Source organism: Bos grunniens, chromosome 13 (assembly GCF_055505025.1).
Source record: "Bos grunniens cultivar Pamir isolate PY7600 chromosome 13, Bosgru_T2T1.0, whole genome shotgun sequence".
Taxonomy (NCBI): Eukaryota; Metazoa; Chordata; class Mammalia; order Artiodactyla; family Bovidae; genus Bos; species Bos grunniens.
The window spans coordinates 32,117,561-32,132,496 of NC_141177.1; the positions used below are offsets into that span (position 1 = coordinate 32,117,561).

The 14,936-nt window shown below is 52.1% G+C and overlaps 1 protein-coding gene across 4 annotated transcripts; it reads left to right on the plus strand.

The window, feature by feature from the left end:
• The first annotated feature begins 3,792 nt into the window (after positions 1-3,792).
• Positions 3,793-13,468, plus strand: CDC25B (cell division cycle 25B). 4 transcript variants are annotated; one of them, XM_086333341.1, is made up of 16 exons: positions 3,793-4,290; positions 5,088-5,194; positions 5,842-5,893; positions 7,624-7,665; positions 7,820-7,856; positions 8,110-8,232; positions 8,337-8,459; positions 8,650-8,784; positions 9,236-9,316; positions 9,435-9,614; positions 9,793-9,888; positions 10,594-10,656; positions 10,799-10,897; positions 11,088-11,221; positions 11,922-12,033; positions 12,188-13,468. In XM_086333341.1, the coding sequence occupies exons 1-16, from the start codon at positions 4,091-4,093 to the stop codon at positions 12,326-12,328; spliced, it is 1,725 nt and encodes a 574-aa protein (XP_086189467.1). In that variant the 5' UTR covers positions 3,793-4,090; the 3' UTR covers positions 12,329-13,468. The 4 variants fall into 4 exon arrangements, with proteins under 4 accessions (XP_086189467.1, XP_086189468.1, XP_086189471.1 ...); XM_086333342.1 differs by lacking the exon at positions 10,799-10,897 and having other exon boundaries at positions 3,809-4,290; XM_086333345.1 differs by lacking the exon at positions 5,088-5,194 and having other exon boundaries at positions 3,809-4,290.
• Positions 13,469-14,936: the final 1,468 nt, after the last annotated feature.

Here is a 14,936-nt window from a genome sequence, read left to right on the forward strand (position 1 = left end):
ACACTCAGCTTGCTCTTCATTTTTCATTGTTATTCAATATTATAAACATACATCTGTATGTACCTTTATCATCTTAAGAGAAATTTCTAGAAGTAGGATATTGGGGTTAGAGAGACCAACCTCGGGCTTGGGCCTATTTAAGGTACTGGGAGACGGGGGAGAGGTAAATGATCTGCTACCTGTTCTTCAAAAACTCAGTCAGCTTCAGAAAATGAGATTTAGGAAAAGGAAAAGAAGATTTCAATAAACCCCATTCTGTCCAGCAGTTTCTCTTTAGGAATTCATTCTGTGCATATCTGTTGCATCATTTAAAAGCTAATAAATGTACAGCATTAGGGAACTGAGTAAATATATCTTCAAATAAAAGAAAGCAAGGTATAAAACATTGTTTTTTATACTGTTTGTAGATTTATAAAAATATGGTCATACAATTGAATATATAGATACACACTGACCACTAGAGTAGCCCATTAAGGCTACTGAGCCCTTGAAATATGGCAGTTCCAAACTGAGATGTGCTGTGCGTGTAAGATGCACATTGGACTTTGAAGGCTTAGTATCAGAAAAAAAAGTATGTAAAACATTTCATTAACAATTTTTATATTGATAACATGTTGAAATGATAACTTTAAAATCCATTACATTAGGGACTTCCCTGGTGGTCGCTAGCAAAGTAATGCTCAAAATTATCCAAGTGAGGCTCCAACAGTACATGAACTGAAAACTTCCAAATATTCAAGCTAGATTTAGAGAAGGCAGAGGAACCAGCGATCAAATTGCCAACTTCTGTGGGATCATAGAAAAAGCAAGAGAGTTCCAGAAAAACATATACTTCTGCTTTATTGACTATGCCAAAGCCTTTGACTGTGTGGATCACAACAAACTATGGAAAATTCTGAAAGAGATGGCAATACCAGACCACCTTACCTGCCTCCTGAGAAATCTGTATGCAGGTCAAGAAGCAACAGTTAGAACTGGACATGGAACAATGGACTGGTTCCAAACTGGAAAGGAGTATGTCAAGGCTGTATATTGTCACCCTGCTTATATAACATATGCAGAGTACATCATGTGAAATGCCAGACTGGATGAAGCACAAGCTGGAATCAAGATTGCTAGGAAAAATATCAGTAACCTCAGATACACAAATGACACCACCCTTATGGCCGAAAGTGAAGAGTAAGTAAAGAGCCTCTTGATGAAAATGAAAGAGGAGAGTGAAAAAGCTGGCTTAATACTCAACATTCAAAAAACAAAGATCATGGCATCCAGTCCCATCACTTCATGGCAAATAAATGGAGTAACAATGGAAACAGCGACAGACTTTATTTTCTTGGGCTCCAAAATCACTGCAGATGGTGACTGCAGCCATGAAATTAAAAGACGCTTGGTCCTTGGAAGAAAAGCTATGACAAACCTTGCTGCTGCTGCTGCTAAGTCGCTTCAGTCATGTCCAACTCTGTGCGACCCCAGAGACGGCAGCCCACCTGTCCCTGGGGTTCTCAAAGCAAGAACACTGGAGTGGGTTGCCATTTCCTTCTCCAATGCATCAAAGTGAAAAGTGAAAGTGAAGTCGCTCAGTCGTGTCCGACTCTTAGCGACCCCATGGACTGCAGCCTACCAGGCTCCTCCGTCCATGTGATTTTCCAGGCAGGAGTACTGGAGTGGGGTGCCATTGCCTTCTCCGAAGACAAACCTTGAGAGCTTATTAAAAAGCGGAGACATTACTTTGTGGATAAAGGTCCATCTAGTCAAAACTATGGTTTTTCCAGTAGTCATGTATGGATGTGAGAGTTGGACCATAACAAAATCTGAGTGTGAAGAATTGATGCCTTGAACTGTGGTGCTGGAGAACACTCTTGAGAGTCCCTTGGACTGCAAGGAGATCAAACCAGTCAATCCTAAAGGAAATCAACCCTGAATATTTACTGAAGAACTGATGCTGAAGTGGAAGCTCCAATACTTCGGCTACCTCATGAGAAGAACTGACTCATTGGAAAAGACCCTGATATTGGGAAAGATGGAAGGCAGGCAGAGAAGGTGATGACAGAGGATGAGATGGTTGGAAGGCATCACTGACTCAATGGACATGAGTTTGAGCAGGCTCTGGGAGATGGTGATGGACAGGGAAGCCTGGCGTGCTGCAGTCCATGGGGTCACAAAGAGTTGAACATGGCTGAGCGACTGAACTGACTGACTGGTGGTCCCTGTGCCTGGGACTCCACGCTCCCAATGTGTAGGGGTGATAGGTTTGGTCCCTGGTTGGGGACCTGGATCCTACATGCCATGGCTGAAGATCCTCCATGCCACAGCAAAGATCCAAGATCCCACATGCTCCAATTGAGAGCTTACATAATCAAATAAATAAATAAAAACATTAAAAGTTCTCAAGCTGAAATTAAAAACAATATATTAGGTTAAATAAAATATTAAAGTTTCATCTGTTTCTTGTTACTTTTAAAAATTTGCCTACTAGAAAATTTTAAATTACCTACGTGTCTCCCATTTTGTTTCTATTGCCTAGGGCTGTTTAGACTAAACTCTGGAAGAATACGCAACACATTCACTATAGTGACTGGGGAAGGGTCCTGAAGATTTGTCTGGGGTTCATGATCTACTTTTGTCACATCCCCGCCCTTCTCATCCCTCTCAGATGGGGCTGGGGCCTTCTCATTCCCTTCTTCCATGTTTCTCCTGGCCTGCCCCAGCCCCCAATGCCAGGCTCTCCTTTCTGCCACCCCCCTCCCACCCCTGCTACTGCTCCTTGGCCTGAAGGATTGGAGCTGTATGGGAAGGGGCTCAAGGCTGCAGTGCCAGCATTCTTGAGCTGTGACTTGATAAGCTGGAGGCCACTTCTTCCCTGGAGAGATGGGGTGCAAAAACAGCTTGCTCCCCACTAGTTTTTGACTGCAGCCTTCCCACCACAGTCAAGGACAGTGAGCTCACTAGCAGGTAATCAGATAATTAGAAGATGCTCAGTTAAAACCAGTGACAAATTCAGCCCTCCTGATCAAAGAAACACCAATTAAACATTGGCACCAAATTAGCCAAACCATCAATAGGCATTCCATAACTGGGTTCGGAGATTGCTGACACCCTCCTTTGTCCTCACTGCCAAAACTCACGACTAGACCAATCATTAGAGCCTCCTCTGGAGCTGCCGGCAAAAACTGGGCAGCTTGGGATCACATCTAACCGGGGACCCCCGGAAACACTGGCTAGTTATGTGTCGGCCCCCACCACGGGTCCACTTCCAGCACTGGGGGCTCCCCGTGGGAATTACCCTTGGGGCCGCCCCAGGAGCTGCCAGTCGCGGGGTCAGGGAAGCTGGGAGAGTAGATGTATCTAGGGTGAATCTCAGCTCTACCATCTGCACAATCATGTGACCTTGAACGAGTTAATGAACTTCTCTACGCCTCATCGTCTCTGTCGGTAAAGTGGAAAGGCGAACACACACCGCACTGCACAGCTGTATTCCGCAGATTCCTGGAATGGAGGCTATCATGATGCCAGCCAGTACATGTAAGTGATGTTAAACGGTGGGGTCCCTCTGAGGCTACTCTAGAGAGTTTTTGCATCTCCTGAGGCCCTCTTTGCTGGAGGGGTGGGTAGCTCCAAACCACATACTGAGAATCGGAATTTGAGAAGCACGGCTCCTTGAACCCTGGCTGGGAGGGAGTGCCAGGGTTAATTCCTTGATTCCTCTACCCGACTCAAAGCCTGGAACTGGGTGAGGCCGGGCTGGTCCAGCCTCCGCGCCTTCCAACATAGTAGCCCCGCCCTCTGTCCCGCCTCTCTTCTTTACTGCGCCCCCATTGGTGGCGTCCGGCGGCGCGGCCGCTGTTATTTTTCGAATATATAAGAAGGTGGAGGTGGCAGCCTCTGCTAGAGGCTTCCTGGGCTGGTAGCCTGTCCCCGTGTCCCTCCTCCCTTCCCCACCCTCCCCACTTCCCTCTCCTCTCTCGCTCCTGCCCCTTTGCTCTTCCTCCCTCCCTTCCCTTCCACCCCGGGCCGGCTCCCTACCTCGTCCAGGCCAGCTGTGCCCGGCGTCTGTTGGTCGCCCTAAGCCAGGCCCGCCCGCCCCACCGCGATGGAGCTGCCCCAGCCGGAGTCCGTGGCAGGCTCGGCTCTCAGTCCGGCCGGCATGCGCGGTGGCGCCCAGCGTCCTGGCCACCTCCCAGGCCTCCGGCTGGGGGCTCATGGCCTCCTGGGGTCCCCGGAGCGCGCGGCCGCTTCTTCTCCGGTCACCACCCTCACCCAGACTATGCACCACCTCGCTGGGCTCGGCAGGTAGGGGGCCCCAGGGATGCTCGGTGTAGGGTGGGAGGCCCGCACTAGGTTTTGGTCCCAGGCCTCTCCGGAACCCGGCATGGGTGCCAAACGGAGAGGCATCCCAGACACAGCCTGCTTCAAGGCTCAGGACCGAGCTGTGCTGCTCACACCCTCCAGGTGACTTGTTCTTGGCTGCCACATTCTCTGGAGACCCTCTTCCCCACCTCCACCATGCTGCCTCCCTAATCTTGGCTCAAATCTCCACCATTTTGCCCCAGGCAGGGGATCCTGAGCCTGGACGGGGAATTTGAGGGTGGTCCTGTTCCCTCTACCCTCAGTTCTTTCCTGGGGTAAAGGGGTTAAACACTGGTCCTGTTCCCTGAGCAAGTTTGCAGCTCCAGGCTGGGTTGTCCTTGAAGCAATAAAGGCCAAAGGCTTGGCCATTCCTCCAGAAAGGCTTGTGGGTGGGTAGGGACCTTTAGAGTTTAGGGGATGGCCCTCTAGGGCTGTCTGCTGCCCCACCATTCCTCAGGATGGTCCCAGCCCAACTCCTTGCTCTTGCTCTGGGTTCACCTTCCCTGCACCCAGGAGAACCTTTAATCAATCAACAAAGAGAAGACATTAGGGCTTCTGTAGAAGGCCTGAGAAGAGGGTAGATCCTTGATGCCATCACCTCCTTGAGACAGTGCAGTGACTGGAAGGGCACTTCAGAGGTTGGGGGGAGTGGGCGGTGGTGTTGGTGGGAACATGGGCCAGCCAACCCTTGAGCCCCACATTTACCTTTCTCCTTCCCTGGGTCCCTGCTCCCTTCCCAGCGAGACCCCAAAGAGTCAGGTAGGCAGCCTGCTCACATGCCTATCCCTGTCCCGTCGGGCGTCTGAATCCTCCCTGTCGTCTGAGTCCTCTGAATCTTCTGATGCAGGTGAGGCCCAGGGGTGCCAGGGGAGTTTGGGGGGCTACCTGAGCCTCCCTACTTCCCTGCTGATCAGACTAACATCCTCACCACAACCTGATGGGACCCCGGCAGCCTCCCCCTGCCCACTTCTGGTGGGGCATGCCACAGCCGGCATAGACTGGTTGAGCGATGGGTGCTGGGTGGGGTCCTCCAAGGGAGATGAAATCTTACTATTTAAAACTAGGCACCGAAGTCCTAAACCACAGCCCCACCTGGGAGGCAATTAGGCTGAAAATCTGTCATTTTATAACATTCACTTGCCTTCGGCTTTAACTTTCATTAAAAGCGGTAATCTCTTCTAGAACAAATTATTTTAAATCAGTTCAAGAAAAATGCTTAGCAGAATTTTGGTTTAAAGCCTAAACTTTAGGCGTTAAAGTTTCCATAGTAATAGGCGATTCCAGCAAGAATAGTAAATAGGGAATGGAGCCCTGTGTAACTTGGCCATGTGTCAGCCCTTGGGGTCTATGGGTGGATTTTGTTTCAGTTTTTAATGTATCAAGACCTAAGATAAAAACGGGTTTTCCCCCCTTCTCTGAATAGTGTTGGGACATGGTAGGGAAAAGTGTGCAGGAAATGCCACCACTTTCAAACCAAGGCACTCTGTCTCTCAGGTCTGTGCATGGACTCTCCCAGCCCTATGGACCCCAACATGGCAGAGCAGACGTGAGTAGAGAAGAGGGACCACACGGTCAAGGAGGGGAACCTGCCCTTGAGAATCTTAGTTCCACCCTAAACTCACTAGGGGAGCTTGGGAGAGCAAACAGACCTCCCTAAACCCTTGTATAGGGGCACTAATTGACCTTTCCATGTCCTGGCATTCTGCTTGTCTCAGGGAAGGGTCTACTATCATGGGAGCAGCTTAGAATGGGTTCAGGACAGTAGCCACAGGGAGCCTCTTGTGGGAATACAGGACTGTATGTGCCCTTTCTGCCTATGCACATATTTTTCTTTCCTGTGAATTATCAAAATTTTAAAATATGGTCCAACTAATTCAAAGTTTTTAATTTACTCTAGGCCAAACAAAACAGTTGCTGCAAGCTGGTTTGGCCCTTGGCCCTCCTATCAGTCACCACTGGTTTCAGTGACATTTCATCTGCTGGCCAACCCTTGGACCAGGCCCTTTGTGAAGGAGAGTGGAGAAGTTGAGGGGCTCTGCTCAACACAGTTCTCTGCTTCTTGGTTGTGGGGCAGGAGTAGTACCTTCCAGAGCACAGCTGTTCCCATCCAGCTGTTCAGGCCCCAGAAGGGAGAGCAGGCGTTACTGGGAACAACGGGCAAACCCGGCCTGGGCTGAGCGACTGTGGATTTGGGTTTAGGGCGGTGGCTGTCTTTCCTCCCACTGCCTTTGATCAGACTGGGCTGGGCTGCAGGTTTGTTCATAAACAGGAAATGGGGAGAGCATTGGGTGGTGGTGTGGGGACTGCAGGTTGGGTTTTGATGATAACACAGAGCTGAACCTGCTTTACCCCTAGGGCCCAGGTGCAGACTGAAAACCAAGCCAATTAAATTGGTCATCCTGGTGCCAGGTTGGCTGCATACAGCCACCCTGCCCCACCTGGGTGAGGGGTGGGGGGGCTATCCTCCTGACACTTTAGCCCTCAGTTTCCCACCACCAACACTGCACCTGCCTTAACAGTTACACAGAAAGAGGTGTGTGTGTGTGTGTACACAGAGACACACAAAAGCCCTGCCTGGCAGGTGGTCTCTGGTAACATAGCTAGGCTCAGAAGGAACATCTGTTGGAATTCTTTGCCTGCTGGTCTCTTCTAAGGCAGGAGGAGGGGGTGGAACAGAGGCTGGGTTCTAAAATTCCACAGGAGGGAGGAGAGGTTATGACCTTGGACATTTGTCACTAGGGGGTCTGACATGGCAGACCAGGGCTGATCCAGGGGCACACTGAACCAGCCCCCTGTCCTGGAGGAGCCAGGACTATCCCACACAAGGGGAGGGAAGCCCTGCCTTGCTGGTATCCAGGCCCTGCAGACACCCACATGTTCAGGACAAGGCCTGTCATGGGATGGATGGATGCCTTTCCTGGCAGCCATATGGCCCTGCTGAGGTGATTTGCATACAGGTGGAAGGCCTGTGGGCAGGCTTGTGAGACCGTTGCCTTGGTAACTCCTCAGCTACCCCAAGACCTACCCCAGCTGTCTCTGTCACTGCCATTCTTCAGGCTTCTTCCATTCAGGGCAGCTTTTAAAATCCCAGGCTGCCTCTTATCTCCCTCTTCCCCTATACCTGGGCCCATGATAGGTGCTGCATTCTTCCTACCTCCTCTTTCCCCTGGCCTGAGCTCTGGCTCCCCTGGGCCTTGTGGACTGAGGACCCAAGGCTGGGGATAGGCAATGGGCTGTGAGGAGACCTAGGTTGAATGGGACCCTTCTCTGTCCTAGGTTTGAACAGGCCATCCAGGCAGCCAGCCGAGTTATTCAAAAGTAAGTGCTCTGGCCTTCGTTGCACAGGCTCCCTGCCCCGTGTGGGTGGAATAGGCCCCAGGATGTACAGGGCTCTGTGGTGGAGGGGCACCCTGCGTGTTCTCTGGCACAGCCTGACTCTCCAGCCCTGAGGTGTCCCTGTTTCCTTCTGCAGTGAGCAGTTTGCCATCCGACGTTTCCAGTCCTTGCCGGTGAGTGTCCTCTGAGGCCCATTGAGAGACTTGGGCCTACTGGCTAGGATTATAGAGGGCAGGAGGGACCTGGATTGATTCTCGGAAGGTCGACTTGAAGCAGTTGGGTGTCCCTTGTCTGGCTATGGGAGATGGGGCTTTGGAGGTGGACAGGGGATCTGGGGGAGTTGGAGCAGAGATGGGAGAAGGTATGGCCTGGGCTGGCACTAGGGGAATGGAGCCTTCTGTACCTACTGCCCTCCTGGCTCTCTAGGGGAGGCTTCTGGGCCACAGTCCTGTGCTACGGAACATCACCAACTCCCAAGCGTCTGGCACCTGGAGGAAGACTGAGGCGTGTGACCAAGCTGCCCACGGCTCTGGGGAGGACAAAGAGAATGTATGTTTCCAGAAGGCCAGAATCGAAGCACTTCAGGGAGAGAGGGGGGCTTACTGGAGTGGTTTTCTGGCATTTGATCATGCATCCCTCTGTATTGCCCACAGGATGGATTTGTCTTCAAGATGCCAGGGAAACTCAAACATCCCAGCCACTCCCGTGCTCTTGGGGAGTGGGCCAGCCGCAGAGAAGCCTTTGCCCAGAGGCCAAGCTCGGCTCCCGACCTGATGGTATACCAGGAGAGCTGACCCCTGCAGGGCAGGCATGCGCGCAGGGCAGGTGCCTGTGAAGGCAGCCTGGGAAACTTGGGGGTGATCCTGAGCCCTGAGGCAGTGGGAACCTTATTTCTCAGAAGGTTAGGGTGGAGACTTGTCTCGGGCCCCATGTTGAGTCTCCTCTGTCTGTTTGTCACCCATGCAGTGTCTCACCCCTGAGAGGAAGATGGAAGTCGAGGAACTGATCCCCCTGGCCCGATGCCAGTTCTCCGTGACCCCCTCCACAGGGGCTGTTGAGGAAGACGATGGATTCGTGGATATCCTGGAGACGGACTTAAAGGTAAACAGCCTTGCCTTGTCAGGCCCCCTACCTCTCCCTTCCTGAGATCTCCTGGAAGAGGTAAGCTCTGAGCTCCTACAGCAAGACTATGACCTCATTTCAATGTCAGAACAACTGGAGGTAACTGAGTCACAGCCTGACCTCTGGCCAATCAGAGAAGAGGAAGTGGCTGGTGCTGCAGTGGAGGGTGGATGGGCAGGGCAAAGGGAAGCCTGGTCTTCCTGTATTGCCATGCTTCTCATATCTATGCTAAAGTCCCTCTGGCGAGTGGGGCCCCGCAGTTTCCTGGTCCTGGGGGCTGTCCTGTGTGGCGGTATGAGCAGGGTCACCAAGGGCTGCTGGCCTGGAATTTTGCTGGGAGAACTGGGAAAACCGCCCTGGAGGACTTGGGGCCTTAGGTGTTGGACCTGTGCCTGCGAGTGTGACCATACCCTTGCTGATCTGGCCTCAGGAGAATGATGTAGTTCCCCCAGGCATGGAGAGCCTCATTAGTGCCCCACTGGTCAAGACCTCAGAAAAGGAAGAGGAACAGGTGAGCCCCTGGAGAGGCCCCTCAAAACTTGGGAATGGTGGAGCCCTACCCTCTGAGTGAGACTGGGATGGAAAGCAGGGGCTAGGAATGCTGACCCCAGACCTGCTACCTCTGCCAGGACCTCATCATGTACAGCAAGTGCCAGCGGCTCTTCCGCTCTCCGTCCATGCCCTGCGGTGTGATCCGGCCCATCCTCAAGAGGCTGGAGCGCCCGCAGGACCGGGATCTGCCTGTACAGAACAAGCGGAAAAGGAGCGTGACTCCTCCAGAGGAGGAACTGCAGGAAGCTGAGGAACCCGTGAGTACCCCCGTCCTGGGCTGGGACTAGGCTGGACTGCCACCCTCCAAGTCCACCCTGTAAGCCCGTCTCAGCTGGGTTTGTAGAGGGGGGCAGGGTGCAAGGAAGGGGGATGCTAACCAGACAGGGCACTGAGGGACAGCCTCACCCCTGACCCTGGCTGCCACTTGCCTCACAGAAAGCCCGCATTCTCCGCTCAAAGTCTCTGTGTCATGATGAGATTGAGAATATCCTGGACAGTGACCACCGAGAACTGATCGGGGATTACTCCAAGGTACCAGCAGTGGGACCCTCAGGAGGCTCGGGCCTTTACTATGTGGCCCCTGAGCCCAGCGACTGCTTCAGTGACTCCCACTCTCCCAGAAGCCCCTCATTTTGTCCTTTGCGTCTTATCCTGTAGTCTCACCCAGACTCCTCTCTCTGGCTCTCTTTGATCTCCTATCTCAAATCTGTCCAGGGCATCAGTGGTATCTCCACCTTGGAAAAGATTTCCATCTTGCCGGGGGCCTCCTGGGGCCTGCTTGGCAAAGCATGGGGGCAGGAGGCATGGAGGGTTCATATCCTCTGCTCCCCATCTTCATTTCCCCTTGGAAGGCTGTTTTCTGGGGATCAGACCCTAGAGGCACCTTGGTTGCTATGGGAACCAGACCTTAATTTGAAGTCAAAGCAGATAATTCCCTGGTGGTCCAGTGGCTAAGACTCCATGCTGCCAATGCAGGGGGCCCAGGTTGGATCCCTGGTCAGGGAACTAGATCCCGCATGGCACAACTTAGCGTTCAAGTGCTGCAAAAAATCCCACATGCAGCAGTGAAGATCAAAGATCCCATGCAACTAAGACTGGATGCAGCCAAATAAAACAAACAAATAAATATTAAAAAAAGGGAAAGTCAAGCAAGTTTGGCTTTCAGACTTGAGGAAAAACTCATTTTTCTCAGGTTCCTAGTTTTGCCAATGTCACTCTCTCTCACCTTCCCTTCAGGCCTTCCTCCTACAGACTGTGGATGGAAAGCACCAAGACCTCAAGTACATCTCACCAGAAACGGTATGCAGGGATGAGTTATTTTTCAGTGCCTTTGGGACTTCTGTTTGCTTGTTAACCTCCCCTGGAGTCAGGCTACAAGCACTGGGTCAGCCCCTGCCTGCCAGCCTGAACCACTGGGACCCACCTCTGCGGCCTCCTGCAGGTGGTGGCTCTGCTGACAGGCAAGTTCAGCCACATCGTGGAGAAGTTTGTGATTGTTGACTGCAGATACCCCTATGAGTATGAAGGCGGGCACATCAAGGTGAGGCAGGGTGACGGGAGAGGCCCTGAAGACTCATCCAGTTCTGTCCTTCCTCTGCCCAGAGGATGCACTCTCTCATGGGGTAGGATCTGCCCTTCAAGAGGTGGAGTCACTCATCTGAAAGATGGGGACCGCACAGGGCAGGGTCAGCCACGCACAGCTGCGGCCTGACCCCTGGCTTCTCTGGCAGACTGCTGTGAACCTGCCTCTGGAACGGGATGCCGAGACCTTCCTGCTACAGAGCCCCATCACACCCTGCAGCCTGGATAAGAGAATCATCCTCATTTTCCACTGTGAATTTTCATCTGAGCGGGGCCCCCGCATGTGAGTCCTGGCTCCGCCCAGCCAGCTAGTGCTGCTCCTTACCTTCCCTGCTTAGGCTTTCGGGTGCTGGAACCATCCAGTGGCCAAGAGGCGTGAGCCCGGCCCTGGCCCCTCCTTGATCTGGGCCTCTTATCTCACCTTGGAGCTTGGAGCAGACCGTATCCCTGCTTCCCTGTGCATGGCACTGTCCTCCTGTCTCCTCTCATCCTTTCCGTCAGGCCTCCCATCTTCCCTCTGTCCATTGCCGCCATCTCCACAAAACCTAATTCTAACTCTCCAGCGGTGTCCTTAAAATCCAAAGGCCCTGTCCCAGTCCTCAGTGATGCTGGCCCTTCCAGGGTTCGATTGTTCTTTCCTCTCTCCATCTCCTCACCCAGCCTTGTCCAGACCTTCTGACTCTTACCTCTTGAACTTGGTTCACTTGTCTCCCTTCTGCCTCCACTTTCCTGGCCCAGAAGAAATGTCTCGGACAGAGATTGTGTAACTGTCTTCTGAACACAGAGCCCCTTTGATTTGCCTTTTTCTGTCTCCCCAACCTCTTGTGAACCCAGTTAGCCAGACTGAACTAAAAGTGTTCTTGTGGCTGACATTCCTGCACTCAAGCCTTCTGTGGTTCCCAGAGGAGTGGCTGCGTGGAGCAGGTCCCCTGATACATCCCACTGTACAACCAGCTCTCACCCCACACCCCTACTGGTCGCAGGTGCCGTTTCATCAGGGAACGAGACAGAGCCTCCAACGACTACCCCAGCCTCTACTATCCTGAGATGTATATCCTCAAAGGCGGCTACAAGGACTTCTTCCCACAGCACCCGGTACCACGGGTTGGGGTGGCCATAGCATCCGTGGGAGGTTTGGGCTACAGGGAAAGGGGTTGACCAGGCAGTAGCCCTCGGATAAGGGAGGATAGAGTCCTCTCTGAAGTTGCCCAGGTCCCCATGTTGATTGCCCCATCCCATCCTGCCCTAGACCTTCTGTGAGCCTCAAGACTACCGGCCCATGAACCATGAGGACTTCAAGGATGAAATGAAGACCTTCCGCCTCAAGACACGCAGCTGGGCTGGCGAGCGGAGCCGGCGAGAGCTTTGCAGCCGCCTGCAGGACCAGTGAAGGGCCAGCAACTGTCCCACCCGCCTTCCTTGCTTTGTGCGGCCTGGGCATCAGCTGCCCTGTGGCCTCCGGGGCTGAGGGTCTGCTGTCCAGGGAAAAGATGGTGAGGGCGTCCTGTCTGCCTGCACCAGCCCTGATCCTCTGTCTCACTCCAGTCGTGTTCCGTATCCTGGTGACACCCCCATCCTCACTCCAGGAGAGCCCAGCCTGCTGACTAAGTGAAATTGGATTAAGTCTAGCTCAAAGGAAGTATTTGTGTCTAACAGGAGCCTTTTTGGTGTCTTTTTCTTCCTTGTTTGGGTTAACCCTTTGTCTTGCTGTATTCAGAAAAGCCTCTTTTTTCCTAAGAGCTTTGTTTATATGTATGTGGCTGAGAGAAAGCTCCAGCCTCCTAGAAGGAGCCACCGCTACCCTCGGAGTTAGCACCATGTCCCAGGTGCTAACATACTCCTAAGTGTGTGTGCCAAACTCCCTTCTCCTTCCCGTCTCTTCATGTGAACATCTCCAGCACAGGCACGAGCTCTTCCTCTTTCCTGTTTCAGTGTTATTTGTATGTTTGATCTCTTTTTTTTTTTCCATCTCAGGATAGTTACAGGCTAAGGTTTAGGTTTTCCCTGTCCAGTTGTTAAAGATACAAACATTCATAACCCACTTGGCCCTGGCTTCTGTGGCTCGGAAAGGGATGTTATTATCCATGGAGGCCCCTAGGTGAGGGTTAAGGCCTGCATCCTGAGCCCACTGGAAACCTAGCCCTCACTGCTGTGAACCCTGGGGGCTGAACCCACGTCAGAACTTGCTGCTGTCTCGTCACAGATGGACAGATGGACAAATGGAAGTGTGGATGGATAGTGGGTGCATGGATGGCCATAGACCCACAATGCCTTGTCCACAAACCACTGAACTGAGGCATTTCAGTGAGTGTGACTGCCTGCAGCAGGAGTATACATGTGCCTGTCTGTGTGAACAAAATCTTTACACTTTTAAGATTTGGAGATTATTCAAAAGGAAATTTTATGAAAGCAGCTAAACTAAGGCCAGCCACTTCTGGATTCTGAATCTTGGGAAATGGGCAGGGCTTCTTGAAGGCTCTGCTGAGTCATCTAGAAGGGTCTTGGTTCAATAAAGCACTGAGCAAGCTGAGTAAGTAGCATTGTGTCCTGTGGAGCCCTTAATAAGACTATGGCAGACCCTGATGGTGGAATACAGCAGGGGCAAGTCTCCGGATTGGGGCTGGAAGACTCCTGGGGAGGTGGCCTCATACCCTCTTCCCAAGTCTTGCCAAGATTTTGGATTCAGCCTCCCTGTTCCCCTCATCTGGCTTCTCAAGCACTTCTGGGGTCCATCTTCCTAAACTAGCTCTCCATTCCTAAATTCTGCACCAAGAAGGCAAGAATGATGTCATCAAGTCTGTTCTCTAGAACTGTCAGTGGCTCACCATTGCCTTCAGAAACTTAAAAGTCTCAGCCTTTAGGACCTAGACCCTCTGCTGCCTCATTCCTCACCTCTCGCTGAATTAAATCCCCCATAGTTGCTCTTCACATTTTCTTGTCCTTGCATCTGCAATATGCTCAGGAATGCTCTCCTCAAGCTGCTATTTCTCTTAAGATTCAATTTCAAATGTTAATGCCTCCCAGAAGCCTCCCTGCTCTATTAGGGAAATGACTTTCATTATCCCCAGCACTCAGCAAAGGTTCCACCACTTAGGAGGTGCCAGGGTCAAGGTAAAAGAGTAGGAAAGGGCCGATCTGGGAGAACCAGAAATCTGGATGTGTCAGGAAATCCCCTTGGAATACCACAGCAAATTACTCTCTCCCACACCAGCCCAAATATGAGCTATGATGGTAGGGGCTCCTTTGCAAATGTACAACTAAGACACTGCCTGATACAGAGTGCTCACACAACATGTCAAGTGTCATTCCCACTTCTTGTTAAAGTTCTACCTTGCTGTGATTATTCGCTCCATTCTGCAGGTGGGAAAACAGGCTGTTTCTTGCCAGAGCAATAAGAAGAGACTTGAGAGTCCTAGGCTGAGTCTAAACTTGTCCCCCCGATCCCAAGTTTCTTAAGCTCCTTGGTCTTCAGTCTTGGTCTTGAGCCTGCTGCAAGGGCACAATAGGTAGGAGGGATGATATTGGAGGGGTGGGGGTGGGGGCTGGGCTTCTACTCAAGAAGTGTAGTCCAGAAGCCCCCTCCACTGAGCAGGCGGCTGGCACCAAGCCAGCCTTATCTGGGTGACGGGATTTGCCCCAGAAAAGGGAAAATACTTGTGCAGACCCCTGAGAAAGAGGAAGAAGTAGAGGGAGAGGAGAGAGAGAGCCCTGGCACAGTTCTGAGATTTGCCTGTACCACCCTGAATGCTCAAGTGGTCTGGTTTTATGAGGAGGAAGGCCCCTGGATACTCAAAGGGCACTCACCTGCCCCAGGTCACACAGCAGATACAAGCAGAGTAGATATTCCAGCTGCCCAGGACTCTCACTCTTCACCTTCCCACCTCTGCAAGAGATAAGAAGGTGGGGCTAGGCTGCCTAGCTTCTGCTCTAAGAGTCCTCTTACCACCCTGGCTATGTGGATCAGATCACATGGGGAGGAGAAAGCAATGGGGGCTGAG